At 42.4% G+C, this 26,267-nt stretch overlaps 1 protein-coding gene across 1 annotated transcript in view; it reads left to right on the forward strand.

Moving 5' to 3' along the window:
• The window catches only part of oca2 (oculocutaneous albinism II), a 66,412-nt gene that overhangs the window by 14,821 nt on the left and 25,324 nt on the right, over positions 1-26,267 (forward strand). The window contains exons 9-18 of the mRNA XM_026159767.2: positions 939-1,092; positions 5,272-5,343; positions 5,886-5,951; positions 6,449-6,505; positions 8,329-8,453; positions 8,709-8,847; positions 13,743-13,875; positions 17,111-17,258; positions 19,225-19,282; positions 19,462-19,570. Coding sequence (XP_026015552.2) covers positions 939-1,092; positions 5,272-5,343; positions 5,886-5,951; positions 6,449-6,505; positions 8,329-8,453; positions 8,709-8,847; positions 13,743-13,875; positions 17,111-17,258; positions 19,225-19,282; positions 19,462-19,570 — 1,061 coding nt within the window. The remainder of the gene's footprint in view (positions 1-938; positions 1,093-5,271; positions 5,344-5,885; positions 5,952-6,448; positions 6,506-8,328; positions 8,454-8,708; positions 8,848-13,742; positions 13,876-17,110; positions 17,259-19,224; positions 19,283-19,461; positions 19,571-26,267) is intronic.

The following is a 26,267-nucleotide window of genomic DNA, read 5'->3' on the forward strand; positions in this document are numbered from 1 at the left end:
TTAGATCCCTCCTGGGTGTCTGAGCTCTGAGGCTTCTGGGGCTCAAACACTGAACAAATCTCTGTAGGATGGCCTTCTTTCATCTTATCAATATCACTGAAATTACAAACATCCTGTCTCAGAGGGATGCTGAAAAAGTATTTTGCGCATTTATTACCTCTATGCTGGACTGATGTAATTCTTTATTATCAGCTTTAAGAAGCTCCTTGTGGTTCCTACAGTTTCTAAAAATAGAAATGGAGGCAGAGCCTAGAGGTTTCAGGCCCTTCTTTGGAACCCAGCTTGGATTCAGGAGACAGACATCCTCTCTTCTTTAAGATTAGGCTTAAAACTTTCCTTTTTGATAAAGGTCATATATTTATGGCTGAACCATCCCTTAGTTTTGCTGCAATAGGCTCAGGCTGGTGGGAGACTTCCCATGATGCACTGAGACCTTTTTCACTGCTGCGCCTTGTCGTCATTAACTTCTCTCTTCTGCAGCTCGAGTTTTGTGCTGTTTGTGGTCCCTCTTTTCCTCTTCTATTCCCCCTCACTCCCCCCAGTTATGGCAGATGGCTGCACCTCTCTGGGCCTGGTTCTGCTGGAGGTCTCTTCCTGTTGAAAGGGAATTCTGCATAGCGTGTTGTCCTTTTGTCTCTTTATAAAGACTTTACTGAATGTGATGTACTATAATGATTGTTGTTGTGAATTAGTCCCACAGAAATAAATGTAAATGAAAAACAATTAATTGAATAAAATGTGTTTGATAGGTGGCATTGATTTTGAAAGCGCTATGATACCCACCGAAAAGGAGCAAATTAAACAATATAACTTGACTTAAGGTGTTTCTGGTGTTTTGTCTTTGCTGATAGATTTCTGACAGACGGTCGTAATTCCAGCAAAAGCAATGAAAGATGATCATTCCCACCATTCTTGTTGCCATTTCATTTCTTGCACAGTGATCCCATCGCCATCACAATTCAGGCGTTCCTGCAGGATAACGAGGTGGTGCCGCTATCCATGACCCACCAGCCGCTTTACGTCAGCGTGGAGACACAGGTGGCCATCGCTGGAATCATCCTAGCTGGGGTCTATGTTCTCATCATCTTTGAGGTAAATAGCCTGTGGTGCTCACGCTGTTCTACGGGTGATGAACGAGCTTGTTTTCGGTGTCTGTGGAAGAGTTTGAAATGTGAAACGCACAGTTCAGCGCGGCCCGCGAACAACAACGACACACTCACACAAGAACACTGGACCGCATGTGTGATATTATGCTACGAGCACAAAGTAAACAGAAGTATGCTCATTGAGTCAGAATGAGGACCGGGAAACTGAATCTCCAGAGCTGCGTTTAGTTCAGACATCATTTTTTAATCCGAGAATTAAAAACATTTCACTGTCAGAGAAAAAGAAAACAGGTGGGATTTATAAAATTGATTATGGCTGAATTCCATTCAGCTGCTCCACTTTCAGGCTCTTGGTATTGTTCATGCTGGCTCACTGTCACACTCCTATGGCCTGCAGGGACACTTGAAATAGAGCAGAGCAATCGTTAACGGTATAAGCAGCACCTGTGCTTTTCCTACTCTGCCAAGTCATGGGAAAAAAAAGAGCCTCACCGGTATCTCATTGCCACACAGGTGTTTTTATTTCGCCTGATTAGACTTCTTCTGCCAGTGAGCATGTGCAGTCTGTGCCTCAGTGGCAGCGCCGCCCCACTTGTGTTAACTTTATTAGATTCGATGCACCTGTCAGAGCGGGACAATTGACTAAACTTTGCCCTCCTCAGTTAATGGTGCTGAAGTGTGTCTATGATTGCACATAGTACTGGACTGGGATTTGGCAACACTGAATGATGACCGCTCCCAACACAATTAAATCAGACAGATGACAGCAGCCAAACAGAAATGGGGAGCTATGTTATTAGTTTTTAAAAAAAAGCTACTTCTGTGTCATTACTATAAAATGACTGTGTTCCTCATATTATATGTTGTATTTTCCAATAAGAATTCACTTAACTAAAAGATGAACTCTGTTCTGTGCTGAACTTAAAGAAAGTCATTTATTGATTGATTGCAAAACAGAGCCCAATGAGGAAAACCTGATAACATACTGAGGAGAATCACTAGACCAAGGAGAACAGATGCTCTGACAAAGGGGGAGGCAGCAACTGTAAATTTACACACAGTATGGCAGTAGAGGAAGTGGAAACAGGTGGGGAGAACGAGAGACGGCTGAACTAAATCACAGAAGAGGAGACAAAAGCAAAGCACAAGGAACGCTGAAGCTCAAAATAAAGCAGGAAGTGAAATAAGCTCATAGAGCTCCCCCTAAAGGTCAAGGGCTATACTAAAACTTCGATGTTTTACAATGTTTATATCGCAGCATGCTAACATGCAACCTTTGACCTATGAGCTTTAAGCATTACATAATAAAGTCATATATATTTTATTATCTTTACCCATATGATTGGAACAGAATTGGCTGAAATCTTCAGCTGTTAAAACGTGACATTTTCAGATATCCAGTGTGTGATTTTGCAATATTTTGTAGTCATTGTGACATCAAAGGGCATTGGATTGAAAAAACAAAGTGGTGGTTTCTTGAATTTTTTTCCAAGGATAACTTTGACCTTGGGTGCTAATAATGAAGGTCAAATGCTCGTACTGAATTTCAAATTTGGTGTGACCTTGACCTGATTTTTGCCAAAATTAAATCAGCTCAAGCTGTTATTGATATCTACCATCACACAAAATTTGAGCAGGATATCTTGGAAACTGTAGACCATAGACTGCTAACAAACAAACAAACAGAACAGATTGCATGCTTCCCTCCTTCAGCGGGAGAGTGAACATTAGACTTGACACAGATGCATTAAACTCTAAAACAAGAGCGGATTAAATGCACTAAGTGGAAAAATACATAAAACAATACAAACACTTAGAAAACCAAGAGTATTTAGATAAACAAAACTCCCAAAACACTGTAAATTGACTCAAGACCTTGATATGATATGACCAGCAGTGCATCATGTCTTGTTTTGGTTGAGCTTTTTAACATCCACGCAACCAAGTCTTTTTGCAACCAGAGCACTTGCCCCCTGCTGGACACTAAGAAGAATGCATGTTTCAGGCAGCAGTCAGATACTTTTCTGATCTGCATCATTAATGGATGATTAATATATGACTTATATAATCAGATGAGTATCAATCTCTGAAACCGCTATCACTTTGAGGAGGTTCTTGGTTTGTGGCTTTAGATATGAGTTTTACTTCCACCCAGCGTTTGCTTGTTTAAATCAGACAGACTCCTCTGTCTGAGAGCATGTGAACTCACTAAACTGTACCGACGGGGTCGCTGGGACATGAAAGTCAAGCGCAGGCCTTGAGAGATGACAGCGCAGTTTTACTCTGCACGCTCGCTCATGCGTCGCTTGTGTAACTGACAGATCCTCTCACAGAAGCTGTAATTCAAAGACAGAGGGATCGTCTCAGAAAGAGATGAGCATGCAGTGCACGAGCGCTCAGACATCAGGATGCTGTCTGACTTCGGCGCTGTCAGGTCTCCATTTGCTAATGTCTCACTCCTCCACAGAATTATGCTTTTAGTCTCTAGTCTGATAACTTGACGCAGCCTCCGAATGAGTGAGTGCATATGCAGTCTCTCACATTTAGGGTATTCTGAATGCTGAGCTCAAACAAAGGGATTTGTCAGTGTTGGTAATTGGGCACCAGTTTGTGATTTTTTTTTTTTTAATGGGCATTTCAGTGAAATGTTCCAAAAGATCTGAAGTAAAGAACTGTGATGTAATTTTTATTTTGTCAGTTTTGAGACAGGCTGAGGCTGAAGAAAGTTTCGCTGCTTTTGTTCCACTTTACTCATTATTTAAGCAGAAGTATTAAGACAAATAGATTATAAATGTCTACAGAGCGTCTGAGCTATTATTCATTGTGAGTGAAAAGACCCAGTTTAGTGCTGAGCAGTTCACAAAGGTCGGTAATGCATTAAAGACACTGCGACTGTGATGCTGTTGTTTTTAACTTATTTTTACCAATAAAATTAGATTCAGATCTGTCAATAAAAACATGGTAACTAAAGGAAATAAAATAGACTAAAGAAAGCCTCTTACGCTGTGCAAGAAACACACAGAGTGGCATAAAATGTTGTAAAAATGTTAAGCACATTTAAATTCACATTAATTTATGCAATTAAAGCTTAAAAATCAAGAGTAATTCAGATGTCAAAATGTCTTTTTTGACTTTTAAAAACATTCATTCATTTCTTTTTGTGCCTAGAGTCAAATGTTGATGGTTTTGCAACACGAATGCACTTTTACTGTGTCAGTAAAATATTTCTGATTTACTCTAAAAAAAAGCAGCGTTTTCATCGTTAAACAGTTTGCTTTCTATATTCATTATATACACAGTAGTTGTTCTACATAATAAATAATTCACACAAATGTTACTGTTAAATCCCAAAATAACAAGCGTCTCTCCTTTGAACACAACATGAAATGTTAAAGGATCATCTGTGCTCATCACGCACTCATTTTAAGATGCATTATATTTTTGCATGTGTGGTAATGAGCGCCTCTGAATAGCGCTGTGGACTTTGATAGATGAAAATGACAGAACATCATAGATCTTATGGATCACGAGACTTTCTTGACTCCTCGTCCCAGTCGCTGCAGCTGTCATTCACGCAGGTGCTTTCTCTTATATATAATAGTCCTCAGAATAATATCAGTAATGCTAGCAGCAGAAAACCTCACAGAAGACCTCCTCTGTAACAATAAATCAAACAGAACACACAAGAATAACAGATGTAAATAATTATCAGTGTTTGCCTGCCTATTTGTGATTGTTTGGAGCGCTAATACTGTTTTCTGCCCTTTTCCCTCAAATTAAACAATTAAAATGAAGAAGTATTTTATTTACCAACAAAACAGACTAATTTGTATTTAAAATGTCCTAAAAAACAGTGTTTTTTTTCACATTAGGATTATTATTTTCATTAGTCAAAGCCACAGGAGGATGGTGATGCAGATGGACAAAAGAGCCAGGCATGTGACTCCTACTGTATAACAATAAACGTTTTCAAGAAATGGCTGCAGAATTTTTTTTTCAAACCATTCCTTCCTCCAGAGATGCCTCACAGATCAGTCGAGAGATGACTGGGACGGCATCAGAACGAACAGGAATGTTACACTGCTTAAAAATATTTACAGAGTTAATGTGAAGGTGAGTGCTCGTTTGTTTAGAAGTGAGTGTGGTAAATGTTTTGTCCTTTCAGATTGTGCACCGCACCCTGGCTGCCATGCTGGGATCTTTGGCAGCCTTAGCTGCTCTGTCTATCATCGGGAATGTAAGTCTCTCTCGTTATTTGATTTTACTGATTTTTTAGGGATGCAGTGGTACATTCAGAACATATTATGAACGCTTTAACATATGATTCATACATTTGAGTTATGGTTGAACAGTTATTCAGGCGTAAGTACGTTTTGTGCCACACAATACAGACAAAACCAGTGGAAACTGCAGGATTAATTTCTGAAATGTCATGATTAATTTCAAAGTTTGTCATTCATTAACATCTATGTGTTTCCAAATTTAGTCACTGGCCCAAGTTTGAGAGTAGTGGACATTTTCACCTCAGCGGGACGCTTTGGGAACAGAGCAGTCATTCGTGGTCCTAGTTCCACCTGTGCTTTTGTCTGCTTCGGCAAATGAAGCAGGAACTGGGCCAGCGAGGAGTTATAGCAGCATCCAGACACAGCCGTACCCAAAAGTTTAACGCTGTTAACGAGTCTGATCATCATTTATTAAGCTTGTCCTTTTGTTTTTTCCCCTTCAGATCCAGAAATTCTTGATAAATCTGTGTAATTACATTCTTTGTCTCTCCCACAGAGACCCAGCCTTGTTACAGTGGTGGAGTGGATCGACTATGAGACGCTGGCTCTTCTGTTTGGCATGGTGATTAACTCCTCACATGTTCACTGACTCAACAAATCTCAGAGCATTAAAAAAAGAGCTCTCTGACTCTCTCAACTGCACTCTGCGCCCTTTCTATCAGTCTTCTGAATGTCTGACAGCGAAATACATTTCTATGGAGGCGAGTGAAACGAACAACAAAAAAAATCCAGTCTCCATGGAAACAAACATGTCCTAAATATGTCAGTTATGGTATAAAATTACGAAGAGGGAGTTTGAGACATTTCTGGAATCCATTTAAAAGCAGTTTCAAATCCTCGAACTTACCTGTAAAAACATTTTTGAACTCATCGCGATGATAATAAGGAAGGTAATAAAGAGACACGAGTATTAATGAACCCTGGAACTCAGGCACATATTTCATTCTGACCATCTCATCCAAGATAAACAGCATCTTATTATCTTAGGGGGCCGTTTCTGAAATCTCACAGGGAGATATAATCTTACTCAAAGGAAAATTCTTCTTTTCAACAACACAGATGGTGCTGGTGGCCATTTTCTCAGAGACTGGCTTCTTCGATTACTGTGCAGTGAAGGTAAGTTGATTTATGATAATAATAATGATAATATTAATAATTGATGTTGATGAGAAAATTAGAAAAAGTCTGAATGAGAAAGCTTCTCTCTAAAAGAGAAGATGGCAGCAGGGTTAAGGTTTGCAAAGCTGAATCTGAACAAACCTCACGACTCCTGGAACAATGTTCTTTGAACAGAGGAGACCAAAGTGGAGAAGTTTGTCCACAATGTGCAGCAGCATGTTTGGAGAAAACCAAACAGCGCATACCAACTGTCAGCACCGTGGTGGAGGGGTAATGATTTGGGCACCCTGCAGTCATTGAATTAATCGTGGACTTCTTTGTAAACCAAAGTATTCTAAAGTCAAATAAGAGGCCATCTCTGTACTACAGCTAAAGCTTGGCCCAAACCAAGTCATGAAACAGGACATTGATCTCAAGCACAGGAGCAAACGTACAACAGAATGGACCCCGATCTGAAAGAAATGAGCTTTGCATGAATATCCACAATCCTCAATGATCTGAAGCGATGCTGCAAAGAAAAACGGGCCAAAAGAGATTGATGAAGTCACATTTACCTCAGGTTATTGCTGCTGGTTCCACAAGCTGATGACAACTCTCTTTGTCACATGACTGTAAGTAAGAACACAAAGGCCCACATACAGCATCGAATTGATTTTAAATTTCTGTTTACTTTCAATCACGTGGGATCCTGTTCAACCTACTTAAATTTGGAAGGTGACAAGTTTTTGTCGATACAAAATATTTCTTGTTTTTTTTGCATAAGATAATTTTAGCACAAGATGATCACTTCTGATGAATGTCTTGTGTGCGCTCGCTAGATTAAAAAAATAACCTCAAGATATTTAAGGGGCTGTAGGATGCTGAGCGGAAGTGTATGAAATAAGCTGCCCGCTTGTGAGATGTCTCGACAGGCTTTGAGCTATTTCTGAAATTAGCAGCAACACACGACACGACTGTAGTTTTGATTTTGACTTATCCAATGTCACAAAGGTTCACAAAGGAGGACCTTTCCAATGTCAGACAACCTATCAAGTTTGCAAATCTATCTTTACATCCTGACCTAAAAATACAGTAACAGCAGTAAAGGCTGACAAGGATGACATTCGTTGTGTTTCGAGGTGAAGTTCAGAAAACTAAATCTTCAAAATAATCAGATTTTATGGGTTTTTTCCAGGAAGAAGTGCTCTTTAACTGCAACTGTAAAAAAAAAAGCGCTACAGTTTCACAGTCCTATCTGTCCTCCATATGACAGAGGAATACACATTCTCAAATTATTCTTTTGCTCTACTATTGAAGATAACACATCCGTCTTCTCTTTTCAAAGAAGGTCAAAGTCTCCCATCAGAAAAACAGCAATCTTTTATGCCGAATGTGCGCTGTACATGGTGAACGAGGACGAGCGCTTTTGTGCGTCAGGTACAGCGAGTCCTGGAAAACAGTGAGATCATGCAAGCATGTAAATTTTAAGTGCGACTTGGAGAAGAAGCAGCCACGCCAAATTAAAATGTATTCTCAGAGAAGAGCTCAGCAGCTCTCACACATCACACCGTTACCTTTGAAAGGTGGCCATCCTGACCTGGTGATGTAAGAGTGCTGTTTTAAAGTGGGAATCCATGTGCAGTTCTTTATGAATCTTAATGATATTATATCTTGTGCTACTATGGAAAGATTTACATATTTTTAGATTTTTTAAACACACCAAAGAACAGTCAGAACTGGTCCGAAGCTGTGCCGGATGTGTTTTCTGAGTCAGCTGTTTTGGCGGTGCCGATAATAAACAACCTAACCTCATCTCTCCATTATCTGTCTCCACTTGGCAGGCTTACCAGTTAGCCAGAGGAAGAGTGTGGCCCATGATCATCATCCTTTGTCTCATTGCTGCCATTTTATCTGCTTTTCTGGACAACGTGACCACTATGATGCTTTTTACTCCCGTCACTATAAGGTGCCTTTTTTTTAATACATTCCACACACACACACACACACACACACACACACACACACACACACACACACACACACACACACACACACACACACACACACACACACATACTGCTGTCCACTTGGTTTGAGTGTGGCTGTCCTGCACAAAAGGTTAAAGGATCAATACCAACATCCTTTTCATATTTCTCTATTTACCCCACCCTTTGTAATCTAATCATGACTAAAGGGCTTTTCTGTCTGTCTGATTTTGCAGGTTGTGTGAGGTGCTTAATCTAGACCCCAGACATGTCCTGATTGCAGAAGTAATCTTCACCAACATTGGAGGGGCCGCCACAGCTGTCGGAGATCCGCCCAATGTGATTATAGTATCAAATCAGGACCTGCGCAGAGAAGTAGGCACCTTCACAGCTCGAATATACAGTAATCATCTAGCAAAGCAAAGACATTACTGATGTGTACAACACTGACAGGTAGATTTACTTGTTAGTACTGGCTGAAAAAAGGATTGAGGCTAAACATCTTGCAAGTGTTTGGTAAAAGTTTACACGATGCATATCACACTGGCTTGTGAACTCCTAATTTCAAATCTCACATTTTGCGTTTTTGGCTTCTTAGAGCCTGAAGTAACCATACTTAGCTTAGCCTCCCTGTCGTGTTCGGGTCAAATCTGACTTAAAACACTCAGAAATATTGTGTTTTACATCTGATTGCCTCAAGGCATCATGACATCCTCCACACTATGCACTTGAACATTGATGATCACCACAGGAAATGTCTACTCAACCTCCTCCATAAACTTAACGACCCCGTGAATGGCCCACTCAGTGACCAAATGAAAGACCCATTGAATGACCTACTGAATGACCCACTGAACTGAATTTGGGGGGGACCACAACTGGAGGGCTATGGGGTAGAAAGTTAAGTTATAAGCTCATGATTAAAAATGATGATTAATAATGGTTAAAAAATAATGACAAACCTTTTCTTTTATCATTATCAGTTTTTTAAAATTTTATTGAACAGCTGTTCTTTTTCCTTTATTTAAATCTGTTTTTCAAACCGGACCTTGTGAGGATTTCAGTCAGCAGGTAAAATCTCTGCACGGAGGAGGAAAAGCGTCTGTGTTACAGCATGAACAGACTGAATACTGAGGTTTTATTAACAGGCTTTGAGAATGTTTGCTAAATTCAGTCATGATATTTAACTTGGTATTAGACTGTACAATAATTCAGTCTGAAGGGACAGAATTATTTTTTTTAATTGAATGTAACTTCGATCTACAGGAGATGATAATGAAAATAATATTTTTCAGTTGTGTACAGTTAGTGTTTCCTTAAAGGTTGCATGTTTTTTAAGCCTTCATATTTTCTCATACAAACTGAGGACTTAACAGCCTGATGCTGCATTTCCAGCACGCACACGCATGTACACTGTACATATAGACTTTTTCCTGTCCTGTGAGCAAATGTAATCATCTGTGTTTGCAGGGTTGTACATCTGCAATCTTTGTTTAGCGCAATCTGTCCATGTATTTATACAGTCGTGAGTGGTGACCCTTGTTTACGTTGATGTTTAGGTGATGAATGGAGATGTAGTGGCAATGAATCCAATTTATATTTTTGCAGCAGCTATCATAAATCACAAGAATTAAAGATGTCAAGATGTCGGTGGGAAAAGAAGCTGCTACCTCCTCTTATTTCAGTGCAGCTGACCAGCGTTACAGGTTGATTTTATTTCTGTTCCTGGTCAAAGGTTTGCATTTACACATGTACAGTGTTTGTGTGAAAGTCCATACAGCCATTTTCCCTTATTTTCTTACATGTAATCATTTGCAGCAGCTGTGACAGCTGTGTAGCATAACACCTTCTATTCGTTCACCTTCCTGTGACGTTTGTAGCAGTATAAGCTTACAGTGTGTTGGTAAAGCCATCTACATGTGATGTGACCCCAGCTTTGGGGTTAGTCTCTGATTAAACCTGTGAGGAAGACTGCCACTCCTGATGCAATAATGTGTGAAACCATGTAACACCCAGCTTTTTTCCAGTGGTGGATGATGTGTTATAAAAGTGTTTTCAATCATCCCATCTCTGCTAATGTGTCAGGATATGCAGGATCTGCAGTCAACGGAAAACATTTTTAGTATCGGAAGCTTTCTGGTTTGCAGCCCTCTTTCAGTTTGAGTTCAACTAAATCATTTTAGTGGATAAAGTTCAGAATGAACAGCAGGATATCTGCTGGCTGCACCAGAAACCCCTCAAAAGTGGCTGTTACACTCTGCTTAGCCTCTGAGAGATCCACGGAGAGCCGGCTCCCTTCCTGTTAATCAAAATGAACCAGCAGTATTTGCAATGAGTCAGGCCTCAATGAATCAGAGTGCTTCTATTAAGTAGCCCACATTTTATTTTAGTTTTCAGGAATATAACATATTGAATCGGTATTGATGATTGCTGTTTTTTGTTACAATGAAGCTGATTTTGCTAATGAAATGCCAGCATCCTGCTTACGTATCCTGATCGGTGTAGTGAGGTTTTATGACAGGATGTTAGGAGTGTGTTTAAAGCAAAGCAGAAACCTCCACGTGTGTGGAAGTAGCAGCCTGTAGTGATGGACACCTGCGCCATGTAGCTGTTGATAGAAAACTCTCTGCTCCTTCCTGTTTTGTGAATGTTGTAACGTGGCTTGTGGTTGGATTATGTCCCTCATACTTACAGAAACAGTATTTCCTGCAATCAAAACCAGGTACAAAATCCAAAGTTAATTGTCTTAACCCTTGTTTTTACTTTTGTGGGCTCCATTTATTCTGGAAAGCCCAAGAAGTCAGAAAGTGGAACTTTTCCCATTTTTAGAAATTGGGAGTTCTCTACTACAGCACATTATAACTACTTTCTCCTTCTGCTTCCTCTGGATGCTCCCTTTAGGATCATTAGCCTCCATCTCATTCTAGCCCTCTGTCACACCAACCCTGCATGCCCTACTTCCTCCTTCATTCATAAATCTTCTCTGTAGTCTTCCTTTTACCGTGTCCCTCCTTTGCACATGTTACACTATCTCATCCTTGCCTCTAACTTTTAGAAACATCCAATAACTTTCAGGTTCAGCTGTCCCTCTGATGTATGATCTTTTCCATCCTGGTCACTCCCAGTGAAAAGCTGCCACAGTCTGCAGTCCCAGTACTACACCAGTACTGCCTTGTCAAGTTGATCTGTATTCTATGATGATCCATGTTCTGGCTTAACTAAAATCCAGCCATTATTCATTACCTGAGCCTTTTGGAAACCCACTTAGACACAAGTTGTCATCTGTTGCACAAGTTTGGACAAAGCTGAAACAGCAGTGACAACATTTTACTAAGCTAATCAGAGCAGAGTGTCGCTGTCTGAAAAGGGCATTGACTTGCATGTTCCTCTCATAACCTTCACTCTTTGTATACTCAGAGGAGCATGATGCTAAATCTCTACAAGACATGACATTTTCACAACTGCTTGATGTGACATCTGTTCAGTGCATGTGACATTTTGGCCTTTGCCGACGCGAGCAATATGTGGTCTCCGGGTTACTGTAGCTCCTGTAGCGCCAGGTTTCCACAGCCCACTGTCCAGTTTGTCTTGGCTCCATTTCCCAGGTGACAGAACTGCAGGGTTACAGCCACGGCACACTCGTTCAGTCATGTCTGGCCCGCGATAAGCACAGCTTGTTTGTGCGTGCGCGGTCTGCTTACCCGTTAGTTAGTTTGCCTGTTGGCTTGTATGTGGCGAGGGGATTTTAGGGATCTGGAGATGGAAAGAAAGGCACGTCCGTAAAGTGTGTATGCGTTTAGGTTCTGCTCCTCATCACAGTGTCCGTCTCTTTAGCTTGTTGCAATCCAAGGTACCATTGTGCGTATGAAAACTCTGGTATCATTTCACAGAGGGACTTTCCTTGCCAATTGGATCCCCTCCAACCAGAATCGTTGACATTGGCTCTGAAATATGGACATACCGGGGTCGCAGTTTATGGCTGCAAACAGAAATACAATCACATCAACAAGTTTAAGTTTCTCTCTTTTTGGTCTTGTGACCGTCGCAAGCACATATTGTATTCATTAGGCTGCGGGCACACAACATTTTATTATTCTTCAGCTTTTAGTTTCATCGCTGAAACCGAGATTTTAACAGGAATTGTGAATTTTTTTCATAAACAGCAGGTTCATGCAAGCAGCTGTTCTCAGTCCACCAGGCTGCCCTGCAGGTCACTGCAGATGGAGAGCAGGTCTCCATGGGGGTGCGCATAAACCAGGATGTAGCCGGGATGTGCTACAAGTGACAAAATTAACTCTGTGATCCAAAGGGAATATGTGGATTAAATCTGCTGTTTAATAATTCAGACACTTCCACTCATGTTTAGTTGCATCACCCTTTTACTATTAACCAGTTTTATCACTGAATATCAGAAACGTGTTCTTTATACTGTGAAAGCATGTGAAATAAAGGCAGCGTGAGCTACTTGCAGTGTCTTTAAATGTTGCTCAATGAGAAACACCCAAGTGTTTATTTATATTTTGTTGTTTTTCTGTCACTTTAAGTTTCCTTACAACAGGGAGAGACCATTTGGAAAAAAAGAGGAAAATTTTATCCCAAAAATTTATTTTTTGGGAGTCACATGAGAGGACCATCAGTGAGCAGAATCCCAAATGAAGGCAGGAGATAGTGGCTAGAGGTGGTGGAGCAGATGGCTGATGGAGATAAAGAGTGAAATGCAGTGAGTGAGGTGGAGACGGGAAGGAGGAGGGTTGATCGGGGAACAGAGGCTGATGAGTGAAGTGAATCTGACAGCGTGGGAAACTGAAGCGACGAGGAAAATAGAGCAGCAGGAATTACAAAGGAGAGTGTAGACAGAACATGAAAGATCGCACCGATTTGTGTGCAATAATCAAATTCTGTGTCATTTCGCTCTTAAATCAAAAATTCCAGGTACGCTGTGCGGCTCATACTTACAGTTTGGAGTGTGAATGCACCTCCTGCTATCCTCAAGAGTTCAGTGCTCTCAAGGCCCTTTATATAGTAAGGAACATAGTCTGACATCATTATAATGCACTTGTGTGGGAGGACACTTTAGGTAGCTGCTTTCCTGAACTCTGAGTTTTCTTTCCTCAGAACACCACACGACTTTTTTCACACTGTGTCTCTCCATAAAAGTCCATCGCTGCATGCACACATTTTTTGCCTAAGCCCAGGCTCAGTTTGTCACGTTTGGGTGAAATTCGACCAGACGGCAAATGTCTAATACATTTTCATTATGTTTCCTACAGGGGATTGATTTTGCCAGTTTCACAGGCTACATGTTCCTCGGAATATGCCTCGTCCTTTTTACCTCATTTCCTTTCCTGCGGATGCTCTACTGGAACAAAAAACTTTACAACAAAGAGTCCATTGAAATAGTTGGTAAGTAGCACTGCTTTTTTCATAGACTGATACTCTAATCCTGTAGACTGCTGAGGGTGACACCTATACTCAAAAAATTCTAAGTAATATAATTACATGTAATTACATGTAATTTTGTAATTTTTTAAACACTGTAAGAAAGTTAACTTTCATGAATTCTGGCTCTAATGTTCTAATGTTTGCAGTAGAGTAAAAAAAGATGATAATACTTGTGGTGTCTTAGGGCGGAGCTTTGACTGACAAGATGCTACTCTACCAGCATCCCTCTGTTTCTCAGTCAGATCCACTGATTATGGTCAAACATGGTTTCAAACAATCAAAATGGTGATGTCACATGTCCGAGTTTAACATTTTTTCAGTTTAAAAAGTAGTTTTTTGGGTTAATTTATGTTTTTCTACATGAAAAATATTTTTTTAGATGGTTATTAAGCTGAGTGGACTTGAGTTATAAAAAATATAGTTACCTGCTGGATACAGCACAACCTGAAATCATTTGTGATGGTTTTTGAGTATTATTAAGAAGAGTATTAACTCCCAATAACATCTTTGCACACAATAGCTTCCCAATAAACCTTCTCAGGCACTGGCCTCACACAAACATAATTAACTCGGCATTACAGCCTCATCCCTCTAATTTCCACTTGAGATGCGTGCTGCCTTCAGTTTTCACTTTTTCAATTTCCACACTGTTCCACTCACACTGTTAGATATCTCTGCCATCTCCGATATTACATTTCTGGATCATATATTGCTGCAAAAAGATTCTGTGTGTGTGATGTAATAGTTCATGGTTGTGTGTGTGCGTGATTTTTTTTTATTGTATTATTTAAAGTAGGTTACTTAATTTGGAGAGGTCTGAAAAGGTCATGCTCAATGGAGCCTCTCCTGGAGGTTTGTTATTTAGGAACACAGGACAGAACTCCCTGTTCCTTTTTATACTAAAAACAAAAAACAAAAACATACAAAATAACCAAAAAAAGTACTGTGTTCGCCTTATTGAGAAGGGAGTGGAATTGTAAAATATTCATACTTTTTGCTGAAGAGTAGTCTTCAGAGCCGGGTGATACAGATTTCCACATCAGTCAAGGTTTAAAAAAAAAAGTTTATAATTGGAACAAAGCCTGTGATCCAGTTCGACAGTCAAACCAAGCTGCCCATCATGCACGTGTAACATTCTTCAATCTCTTCACATCATATATAAAAGCCTCAGTGGCAGTGCTGCTGCCCTCCATCTCTGCCTGCTGCTTCGATCCATCCACCACCTCTGTCTTCAACGTTTTTACCTCAGTCGGGACCACTACAGTTGAAAGATGCTCATTTCCCTCTGCAGTCATTTATATGTGAAAAAGAAAGTTTTCCTGACTCTCTGCAGGTAAAGCCTTACTCTTTGAATAGGGAATAAGAGGGTAAGTCAGGTGCACTGATCATCAACAATGTGAACACCTCTGTAAAAACAAAAATTGTGCAGTTTTTTGCTCTTGAGTATTCAGGATTGTTGAACCCAAAATCTTCCGAGGAGTGGACGGTCCCAAGATCAGACCGTGCAATGCTCAGAGAAACTGGAAAAACCCCAAGCGTTAGCATGCTAAGTATTAAAGTTAACAAAAAGAAAACTAAAGCTGAATCTACAAGCTACTGTGAAACCTGTGAAAAACCTTTTCACATAACGGTATATTTGGTGATAGGGCTGTGGGACCCTTCCATGTGTACGCGTGAGCATGAAAGTGGGGAGTGCAGCAGTATAAAGGTTTGACATGAAGTGGGGTGAAGATGCGTTGCAAAGTGGCTTGCAGATGCTCTTCAAATGTAGGCAGGTTAAAGAAACTCTAAAAACACACCTGCACGGGATTCAGCGGTGGAAACATGAGCTCAGAGCCTCGATGCCAAAGTTTGGGCCTCTTGGTGAACAAAGTTTACAATCAATTTGATAAAACTAACTTTTTGACCTTTAAAATTCAAAAGTATTTGTGATGATAACCTAACTCAGACATCATTTACTGGGGTAGAATGCCTTTATCTCCTTTTTCACCAGCTAACATCCCTCGAGGGTCTGGTGACTCACAGTGTGTCCGACACCACATGGCTCATGTGAGAAAACCCCTTTACTCTGATGTTTAGTTGCTCTGACTAGTTGGCAGTGAACAGACTCACTCATCCAGAGAGCAGCCTGATAGTGACACGGGACTCCTTTCTTTTCTATTAAAAAACTATTCATCTAATCTGGTGTACCACAGCCCTTTTATGTATCTTCTTAATTATCCAGCAACAGGAAAGAAAATGATTTGGCCATCCCTGAAGACTTGGAACAATGTTCAGAGAGAGAGAAAGGATGACAGACTGTGGTGGTTTGGAGCATGACTGTCCGCCATCATTCTGTCTTACTGTAGATCTGGCTTGTAAGACTCTGGGGAGATAGATAATAAGCATACAAAACAAAACACAACAACAACAATAAAAGAAAAAAGATATTTGTTTGAAACTGTTAAGAATTCTTCCGGAAACACAGTCACCTCCTATCATTGTTTACCCACACTATCAGACTTCCCCCCTCTGAGATGACCCCAGCATGGGATGATTGAAGCAGAGACCATGAGGCTGCTCAGTGGTCACCACAATCCTCACATTTAAGCTGTGAGCAACACCGACTGTTCGGAGCTGTTCTGTCACACTGAGCAGCGGGCAAACTAAAGCAAGCTTTTACCCATCACCACGGTGACCGTTCGATGCTGGCCTAAATCTGACCCCGTGGAGTTTCTTCTTCTTCTCCTGCCAGCCTGGTCTTGCTAAGAGTGCATGTGGCTGGATCAGCTCAAACCCCCCGCCACGGCTGGTAATTGTGCAGATTTGCTAACAGGAAATGTTTTTATTTCCTCTTTCCCCCTGCACTGCTTAGATCCTATTATGGTCACCTAGCAACCTTCCTGAAAAAGGATGGCACCTACTGATATCTACATAAGGGTCCCATATCCTCAGGCTGTATCTGTGTTTGAGCACTGGCGGTTCCTGGGTTGGTCAATGCACCCATCGCCAGGCTGCATTAGGCCCTCTGTGGGGGCTCACATATTGGGCATATTGACTGAAAACATCACCATGTTCTCTCAGCTGTAGAAGATATTACCAGACAAATATCCGTTATAAGCGTACTGCATTCTGCTGCTGAGCTTCATCACTGTAACTTTGAAGTCTGTGTGTCGTACATGCACTGAACAGGTGCCGTTCTCTCTTTGCCCTGCAGAACTCAAGCATGAGATCCTGGTTTGGAGGCAAACGGCTCAGCGCATAAACCCCGCCAGCCGAGAGGAGACAGCTGTGAAATGTCTTTTAATGCAAAAAGTCCTCAACCTGGAGAGTCTGCTGCGAAACATGATGAAGACCTTCCAAAGGTTAAAGAAAGCACAAGAACACAGAACATTAAGAATCACATTGTCTGTACTGTTAATGTCGTTTTTCAAAAGCCAACCTGCTGTATATTGCTTCGTACAGATCTTTTCACTAGATGCAGTTATCAGTACTAATCAATAATACATGATTTAACAAGAGAATTCATGGCTGGTGTGATTACTGAAAGCACACACTGCAAATACTTTGTGAACAAATTAATTTCGTAAGTCGGGGTTCCACTGTATAATAACAGGTGACAGAAGACAAGAAGAACTCGATAGAACTCAATAAAAACTAAACAAAAGACCTGGGATGATGACACACGTCACTGACGCAACCTGGCTGGTGTACACATCGAGACCACCAAGAAAACAGACGAATAAGACTGACTTTGACCACAAGGGGCCGCTGTAGTAACAAAGGAAAAAGGAAAAGGCTCATTAAAGCCTAGAAATGTGACATAGCCACGATAGCACCGCGATGTGTGGTCGGTTACAAAGTAGCAATCATATAAAACTCTTGCATGCAATAGTAACACTGTAACTGCACGTTCCACTTCCACTGTTACAGTATTTTCTGCACTATAAGGCGCACTTAAAATCCTTAAATTTTCTCAAAAATTGACAATGGGCCTTATATTCCGGTGCATCTTATGTATGAATTCTGGTTGTGCTTACAGACCTCGAATGGATTTTATGTAGTACACGCCGCTCAGAAATCTGTCAAAAATGTTTTAGTCTGACTTTGGTAAGCTACGAAGCCACACCGCTTGATGGATTGTCGGAGCGTTATGGCTACTGTACTCAGGAGCCTCGTGGAGTAATCTGAGTCCAAACTCCATCCGCTTCAGGCCCCAAGTCAAACGAACACTACGGCATCACTGAGAGTTAAAAACTGTCTAAATTCTTTCATCTTTAATCAGCGTTGCTACTTTGCCAGGTGTAACAATTAAGTTTAACATCCAGGCATCCATGAAAACAGAATTTATTAAATTTAACTGAGTTAGAAGTTAGCAGGAAGTTAGCACGCTAGTTTCCACCTAAACATGATATTGCATGTTCTGACTGAGAGATTCCTGAAAAAATTAAAATGTACAGCTCTGCTATCACTTCCAACATGAATGAAGATAGAAAACTAAACAGCAGTGACGTTTGTAGCGTTACTGAAGCTGGGCTAGCTGGTATATAATGATGTGCTACGTGATCGCTAGCGACACAGCTATATTAGTATAATGAATTGAGTAAAGTTTGACTTATCTGACTGTTTTGTTTCGCTTAATGTGCCTTATAATCCGGTGCATCTTATGGTCCGAAAAATACGGCATTTGTTTTTACTTCTGAAATTAAGTATAAATCTAGAAGTGTGTCTCCCTAACGTCAGTGCATGTATGTTAGACCCATGACCCTGAAGCTCAGACTTCAGACTGCTCCTGGATCTGTGCAATATCAATATATCGGAAGAAAGTTAGCTAAAGGAAGGAGGAGCTTAAATATCTTTTTCAGACACTGGATGAACTAGGTGCTGCTCCAAATCCAAGCTCAAACAAATGAGGATTATTCCTAATTCTGAATCACACAAAGCTGTAAACTCTAGCAGCCCAACATTAGAAATATGGAGCTGGAGAAGAGCATAATAGGTCCCCTCTAATTATTTAAAACACAAGCATGGCACGAAGCATGACATGTTCAGTTCAGTCCAGAAATAGTTTTTTTTTTTTTCCTGTTCCTATTTTTCTGTGCCTGCTTTCCGGACCATCATAGCAATTACAGAAAATAAATACAAATTTTGAAGGGCAGGAAATGCAGAAATAAATCCTTCACACTACACAACGCTCAGCATACGGTTATAAACTGCTAAAAATAAGCACCCTGTTTCTATGAGATGATACTTTTTCCATTTTTTGTTTGTTTGTTTTTTGACACTGTGCATTCGCCTAATGTGAGATTTAAATGTTGTTGTGTCTGACAGACAAATTTCTCAGGAGGATAAGAACTGGGAGCAAAACATCCAAGAACTGCAGAAGAAGGTAGGCTTTGATTCTTCACCTCACACATTTTCCTCAATCACTGTGACTGGTGCATTGATGTAATCTCAGTAATGAAGTAGGTCTAGTCTTTGAAAGTTCGCTTAAGACAAATCCTGTCATTCTTCTGATAACATCAGCTTTTCCACCATTCACAAAAAATACATTTTCCTCCTACGCAGCACAGAATTACTGACAAAGTTCTGCTGGTGAAGTGTGTGTCCGTCCTTGGCGTTGTGATCTTCATGTTCTTTCTCAACTCCTTCGTTCCCAGCATTCATCTCGATCTTGGTAAGCCCCGCACTCTCTCATTATTGCACTGTTGTTACGGGCATCACTGGGTGGTTATGGGTTCCGTCATGTAATTATGAAGCACAGCTTCCTCTGCCCTTGCAATTTAAAAGAGAGTAAATAATGGGTTGACTAGCAAATGAAACCAACAAATTACATGGCTACAAAGCTGCAATTAAGGCCACCGTGTTCCATCCCTCCACGAGCTTCTAAGCCTGTACTGATGAACAAAATTTCAGTAAAGCTGCAAAAGGCTGTCTTAAGACACTCAACCAAAATTTGGGGCAAAAATAGGCAGTGCAAAGTTTGACAAACCTCCACTAGATGTAACATATTGAAAAAGATATGTCAGAATCTCTATTTTGTTCAAGCTCCCATGTCATTTTTACAGAAAATCTCTCTCTTCTGATACATTTTGTAAAGCATCATACGATTTCGAAACACTCTTTGCTTACATTCAGAACCGTTCACCCCTGACTGATTCGTCCTCATATACATATTTACTAAAGAGTAAAATACTTATCGCTTTGAAAGTCTAATTGCTGCTGTTGTGTTACATTTTGCATTCTGGAGCTATGCCACCTGTAAAACTTTTACCTGTGCACTTTATTCTTGAGGGTCTACTGCAGAAGTGTTTATAGGTGGAAGTAAGTTAGCTGGTCACACTGGCTCCTCAGTGTGGCAAACTCCCTGTGGCATTTCGTTCAAAAGCAATTCATCATCTGCTTAGCAAATATTGCCTTTTTAAGCAGATATATGACTCTCATGGACTCTGCAGCAGAGGAGAAGCTGAAGGAACCAACAGCAGCACCTTTTTTTTTAATAGTCTGGGCAGAACCTGCAGACCACGCAGGAACCCTGAATCTGGGCTTTAAACTTTAAGTTTTATGAATCCATCAGATTCTGAGTAACTAGCATTCAAAACCCAGACACACACAGGAGGAGCTTGCTGTGGAAACTCCCCTCCACTGTTTCAGATGACTCATGAGTCAATGGCTGCTGAGCCACAGGGGAGAGCAGATTACCTATTAATCCAAAGGTTGGTGGTTTGATTCCTGGCTCCTCACAGTCTGGCGCAAGAAACTGAACCCTGTAATTGCTCATACATCCTTTGGAGTGTGTGTGTGATAGCGAACCATTATATTACTATTACATTATTATTTTGCTATTCTATCTAATTAAGTCATGAAGCCTAGTTTACGACCTTAACCCACTACAATCCTCAGTTTTTTCCCCCCAAATCTGAATCCTGATTTATTGCGGTGCGGTCTCACTCCACCCCCAGCACCCCCCCTCTGGTTTGGACTTTTATCCCTGCTCTCACAGTGAGCTGCTACCCACTGCCTCCCCTACAGCTAGATGAGGTGCTCTCTCCCTCATTCAAGTGGAAATCTCTGTCTCTGTAGCTCTCACTGCACCTCTTGAGCAGTGCCGGATAACCCGGGGTCCCAGTGGATCCACATGTTCAGGCGTACTGCTGGAAATCAAATCCCTTTTTCTTTTCGGGCTTTCTCGATCCCTTTGAATTCTCTGTTTTTTAAAAACTCTCTCAGGTGTGTAATCACAGTCACAAGAGAAAGGTTCTGTTGCCCGGTGGGATTTTTCACTTTTCCAAAGCTTCTCCAAAGATCATTTCTTTCAATGCTGATAATAGGTCTGCAGGTCAGGGTTTGTGCTTGACTAACCAATGCGCCTGTTATATATTTGGATCAGGGTTAAGCAGTAACTACGACTTGCATCTATTCCATTCTGTTTCAGTATATTATAAAATGTTGATTAAACAACAGCGAGTGCTGGAAAGATTGTCTCTGCTGTTCCATAGATGCATAATTGCACATATGTCTCTGCTTCTCTTAATAGAGACAGCTTTGCATGTTTTTTCCTTAAAGCCAAAAACATAAAAAGCTGCTTTAAAAATTAAGTATTATTATTTTAGGTTTCCAGAAGAAATTTTAACCACTTACAGCTGTTTGTGTTAGGAGATTGCACAAAGGTACAGACGTGGTCCAGAATTTAGAATAAAATAAAATGATGAACCAAAGTCCAAGAAAACAGCTACAAAAGGTAAAAACAGAAACCAGGAAACAAGTAAAGAAAGCACATGAAAGGCAAGCAAATAATCCGACGAGATCAAAGGAAAAGACAAAATAATAAAAAGTTAGGATGCTGTGTAAAATATAGCTTAAAACCACACTTCAGTGATGCAAATCTGAAAGCATACAATCACAGATTAAAGTTAATGTGAGCTGGGCATTGATTTTGAAGTCACACGAGAAAACAAACCGATGACGTAAAACATAAAGTAACCCAAAGACAGATAAAGACAGAAAGAGGAGAGTACAGCACACATGGGAAGAGAATAACAGGAAAACCATGACTTTGCTCCTCAGTATCCAATATCTGCTGCAGCATGTAGAGTTAACATGAGATTATCACCAACAGGTTATCAAGTTCAATACAATCTCACAGCAGTTTGCGAAATAGTCATCTCTAATATTCTGATTCGTGCTGCTTGGCATGGATTACCACCTTTACTACCACTTCTTTGAAAGACCCAATTTACTTGGATGTCCGGGTTCTCCCCGAAGAGCCACAGACATGAAAAATGCTTCCTATCAAAAATACATTTAAAATCGTGCAATATTGCCAAAATCAGAAACACCCCATCTCAGAGTAACTAAAAGCTCCTGAACAGAGAGTAGAAAGAGCGACCGCATTTCCCCCATACTGGCTTCTCTTCACTGGCATCCTGTTAAGTCCAGAATTGAATTTAAAACCTTTCTCCTGGATAATCAGTTTCTGTCATATTTTAAAGATCCCATATTATCCTAACAGAGCATTTCTCTTAGACTGCAGGTTTATTTGTGCTTCTAGAGTTTGCGAATGGGAGGCAGAGCCTTCAGCTATCAGGTACCACTGCTGTGGAAACATCCCTTACTCAAATCAAATCAAATCAAATTCAAATTTTATTTGTCACGTACACAGTCATACACAGTACGATATGTAGTGAAATGCTTGGACAACTGCTCGTGACCTAAAGAAAACAAAAAAGGAAAAGTCTATGAATAAGATAGGAAATAAATATGAAAAATTAAAAAGGGTAAATTTAACTAGGAAGGAATAAAATATAAATTAAGGTTAAAAATGAAATAACTGTACAACACAAATTAGAATGAAGGGTAAATTTAACTGGGAAAGAATAAGATAAAATATATAAATTAAAGTTGAAAATAAAATAACTGTACAACAAAATACACAATACACAATATAGAACTATATAAGAATGTATGAAGAAATCTAAATATAAATAAATATATACACAATAACAGCAGCTGTACAAGTATTAACCGGAAATGAAGAATATAGTGACCAGTGTTGTGCAAAAACAATGTCCAGAATGTCCAGTGTGTGTGTGTAAGAACCATATGTGTGGGTCAGTACTGTGTGGTGGTGTGATTGAGAGACCGTATCGCCTGCGGGAAGAAGCTCCTCCTCAGTCTCTCTGTGTTGGTCTTCAGGGAGCGGAATCGCTTTCCTGACCTCAGCAGAGAGAACAGTCTGTTGTTGGGATGGCTGAGGTCCTTCACGATCTTCCCGGCCTTGGTCCAGCACCGCCTGTTGTAGATTGAGTGCAGGTCAGGGAGCTCGGAGCGGATGGTGCGCTCAGCTGACCGCACAACCCTCTCTAGAGCTCGTCTGTCCTGCATGGTGCTGTTCCCGAACCAGGTTAAGATGTTTCCCGCCAGGATGCTCTCTATGGTGCACGAGTAAAAGTTCCTGAGCACCTTGGAGGGCAGTTGGAAGTCTCTCAAGCGTCTGAGGTGGTAGAGACGCTGACGGGCCTTTTTCACCACGGTGTTGATGTGACAGGACCATGACAGGTCCTGCGTGATGTGAACTCCGAGGTATTTGAAGCTGTCCACTCTCTCCACTGGGCACTCGTTGATGACGGGGGTCTGGTAGTTCCTCTCCTGCTTAGTGCTGAAGTCCACTATCAGCTCCTTTGTCTTACTGACGTTTAGAAGGAGGTTGTTCCTCTGGCACCAGTTCTCCAGATTCCTAATCTCCTTCAGGTAGGCCGTCTCGTTGTTATCAGAGATCAGGCCCACCACGACGGTGTCGTCAGCAAACTTGATGATGGTGGTGGAGCTGGTAGTGGCCACACAGTCATATGTGTACAAAGAGTACAGCAGGGGGCTCAGAACACACCCCTGGGGGGCTCCAGTGCTGAGAGTGGTGGAGGCTGAGACATGTCCGCCCATCCTTACTGCCTGTGGTCTGCCAGTTAGGAAGTTGGAGATCCACTGACACATAGATGAGCTGAGTCCCAGATGCTGTCACGGGTAATGGGGGAAATACAGACTCTGGATGCGAAGCAAACAGTGCGTTTATTTACAGTGCTCAAAAACAGTCACAAAGCGAAGTACAAAAATCCAACGGTGATCATCTCCAAATTCCCAGTGGTGTGCAGGTGAGTCTCCCAAGTGATTATCTGAGTGTGTTTCTCCTCCGAGGGCTTAATCCAGCGGACTCCTTCTCTCCAACCTTCTGCTCCGTATCACTTCCTCCTATAAACAAGTGACGACAGCTACAGGTGAGAAGGGTAGCCGGCTAAGGCTATGTTAAAAATAAGAAAACACTCTTTACTACCGAGCCTCCAGTACAATCCAGCGTCGACTGCCATCCGGACACATAGTTAAGTACCTCAGTCCACAACGAGGATGATCAGTGACAGCTGGATGGCAAATTAGGTGCAGGTGTGTCAGCCACTGGGTGGAGGAGGAGAGAGAGAGAAGCACACACATACACACACAGACAGGTCGCTCCGGGAAGGACCGTCCGACCATGACAGTACCCCCCCTCTAACGGGAGCCCCCGGGCGACCCACGAAACTTGTCAGGGTGCCGACGGCGGAACTCTCTCACCATAGCGTGGTCGAGAACCGCAGACCGCGGCACCCAGGAACGCTCTTCCGGACCGTACCCCGCCCAATCCACCAAAAACTGGAAGCCCCTACCGCGGCGCCTGGCATCCATTATGCGAGTAATGGAATACGCCGGAGCGCCAGCGATATCCAGGGCGGGTGGCGAGGGCCCGGGAGGCGGGCACAACGGGCTGGTCCGGACCGGCCTAATTTGAGAAACATGAAACACGTCGTGTACCTTCATGTTGCGCGGGAGGGCCAGTCGGACAGTCACTGGATTCAGGATGGCTTGCACAGAAAAGGGTCCAAGGAACCGGGGAGCCAGCTTCTTGGACTCAGTCCGCAGAGTGATGTTCTTAGAGGAAAGCCACACCTGCTGGCCCACCCGATAGGCCGGTGTAGGGACGCGGCGGCGGTCAGCCAGTCTCTTGTTTTGAGCGCTCGTACGCAGCAGTGCCGCTCGAGTTGCCCGCCAGATCCGTCGACAGCGCCTCATGTGATGTTGCACGGAAGGCACGGCCACCTCTCCCTCCGTGATGCAGAGGAGCGGGGGTTGATACCCCAGGGACGCCTCGAAGGGAGAGACACCCGTAGCGGCCGACGTGCTAGAGTTATGGGCGTATTCGGCCCACGCCAACTGCTCACTCCATGACGACTGGTTGGAGGAAACGACGCAGCGCAGCATGGCCTCCAGCTCCTGGTTCGCTCGCTCAGTCTGCCCATTAGTCTGCGGGTGGAACCCAGAGGACAGGCTGACCTGGACCCCCAGCTCGGTACAAAACATCTTCCATACCCGCGAGGTGAACTGGGGCCCACGGTCAGAAACAATGTCCAGAGGAATGCCGTGAAGGCGGAAAACATGTTGGGTCAAGAGCTGGGCAGTCTCTAGAGCGGTGGGAAGTTTGGTAAGGGCAACAAAATGGGCAGCCTTAGAAAAACGGTCAACGATGGTGAGTATAACAGTTTTACCAGAGGACGGAGGGAGGCCAGTGATGAAGTCCAGAGCGACGTGCGACCACGGCCGGCTGGGGACAGGCAGTGGTCTGAGGAGTCCCGGTGGAGGGGAGTTGGACGTCTTATTTCGGGCGCACACAGGACATGCGGCCACATACTCCCGGACGTCCTGAGAGAGAGAGTGCCACCAAAACAGCCTTTGTAAGAAGGTGACAGTTCGGTTCCTGCCCGGATGGCAGATAAACCGTGCGGTGTGTGCCCAGTGGATGACCTTACCCCTGACCGCTGAGGGAACGTACAATCTACCTGCTGGACCGGTGCCGGGGTCGGGTTCTTGTCGCTGAGCATCTTGGACCACCCTTTCTATCTCCCAGGTGAGGGTCCCCACGATGCATGAGGCTGGCAGAATGGGTTTCTCCTTCTCCTCAGGGTCCGTGTCTGGCGCGAACTGGCGCGACAAGGCGTCTGGCTTCGTATTCCGGGACCCGGGCCTGTAGGTGATGGTTAGGTTAAACCGTGCAAAAAACAGTGCCCACCTGGCCTGTCGGGCATTCAGGCGCTTAGCCGCTTGGAGGTAGGCGAGGTTCTTGTGGTCCGTCCACACAACAGGATGTTCGCTCCCCTCCAACCAGTGCCGCCACTCCTCCAGCGCCAACTTGATGGCAAGAAGCTCCCGGTCGCCCACGTCATAATTCCTTTCAGCCTGAGTGAGCCGACGGGAGAAAAAGGCACAGGGGTGTAATTTACCTGCCTTGCGCTGAGAGAGAACCGCCCCAACTCCAGAATCAGAAGCGTCCACCTCCACCACGAACGGCAGGG

The sequence above is a fragment of the Astatotilapia calliptera genome, chromosome 23, assembly GCF_964374335.1.
Source record: "Astatotilapia calliptera chromosome 23, fAstCal68.1, whole genome shotgun sequence".
NCBI classification, from domain to species: Eukaryota; Metazoa; Chordata; class Actinopteri; order Cichliformes; family Cichlidae; genus Astatotilapia; species Astatotilapia calliptera.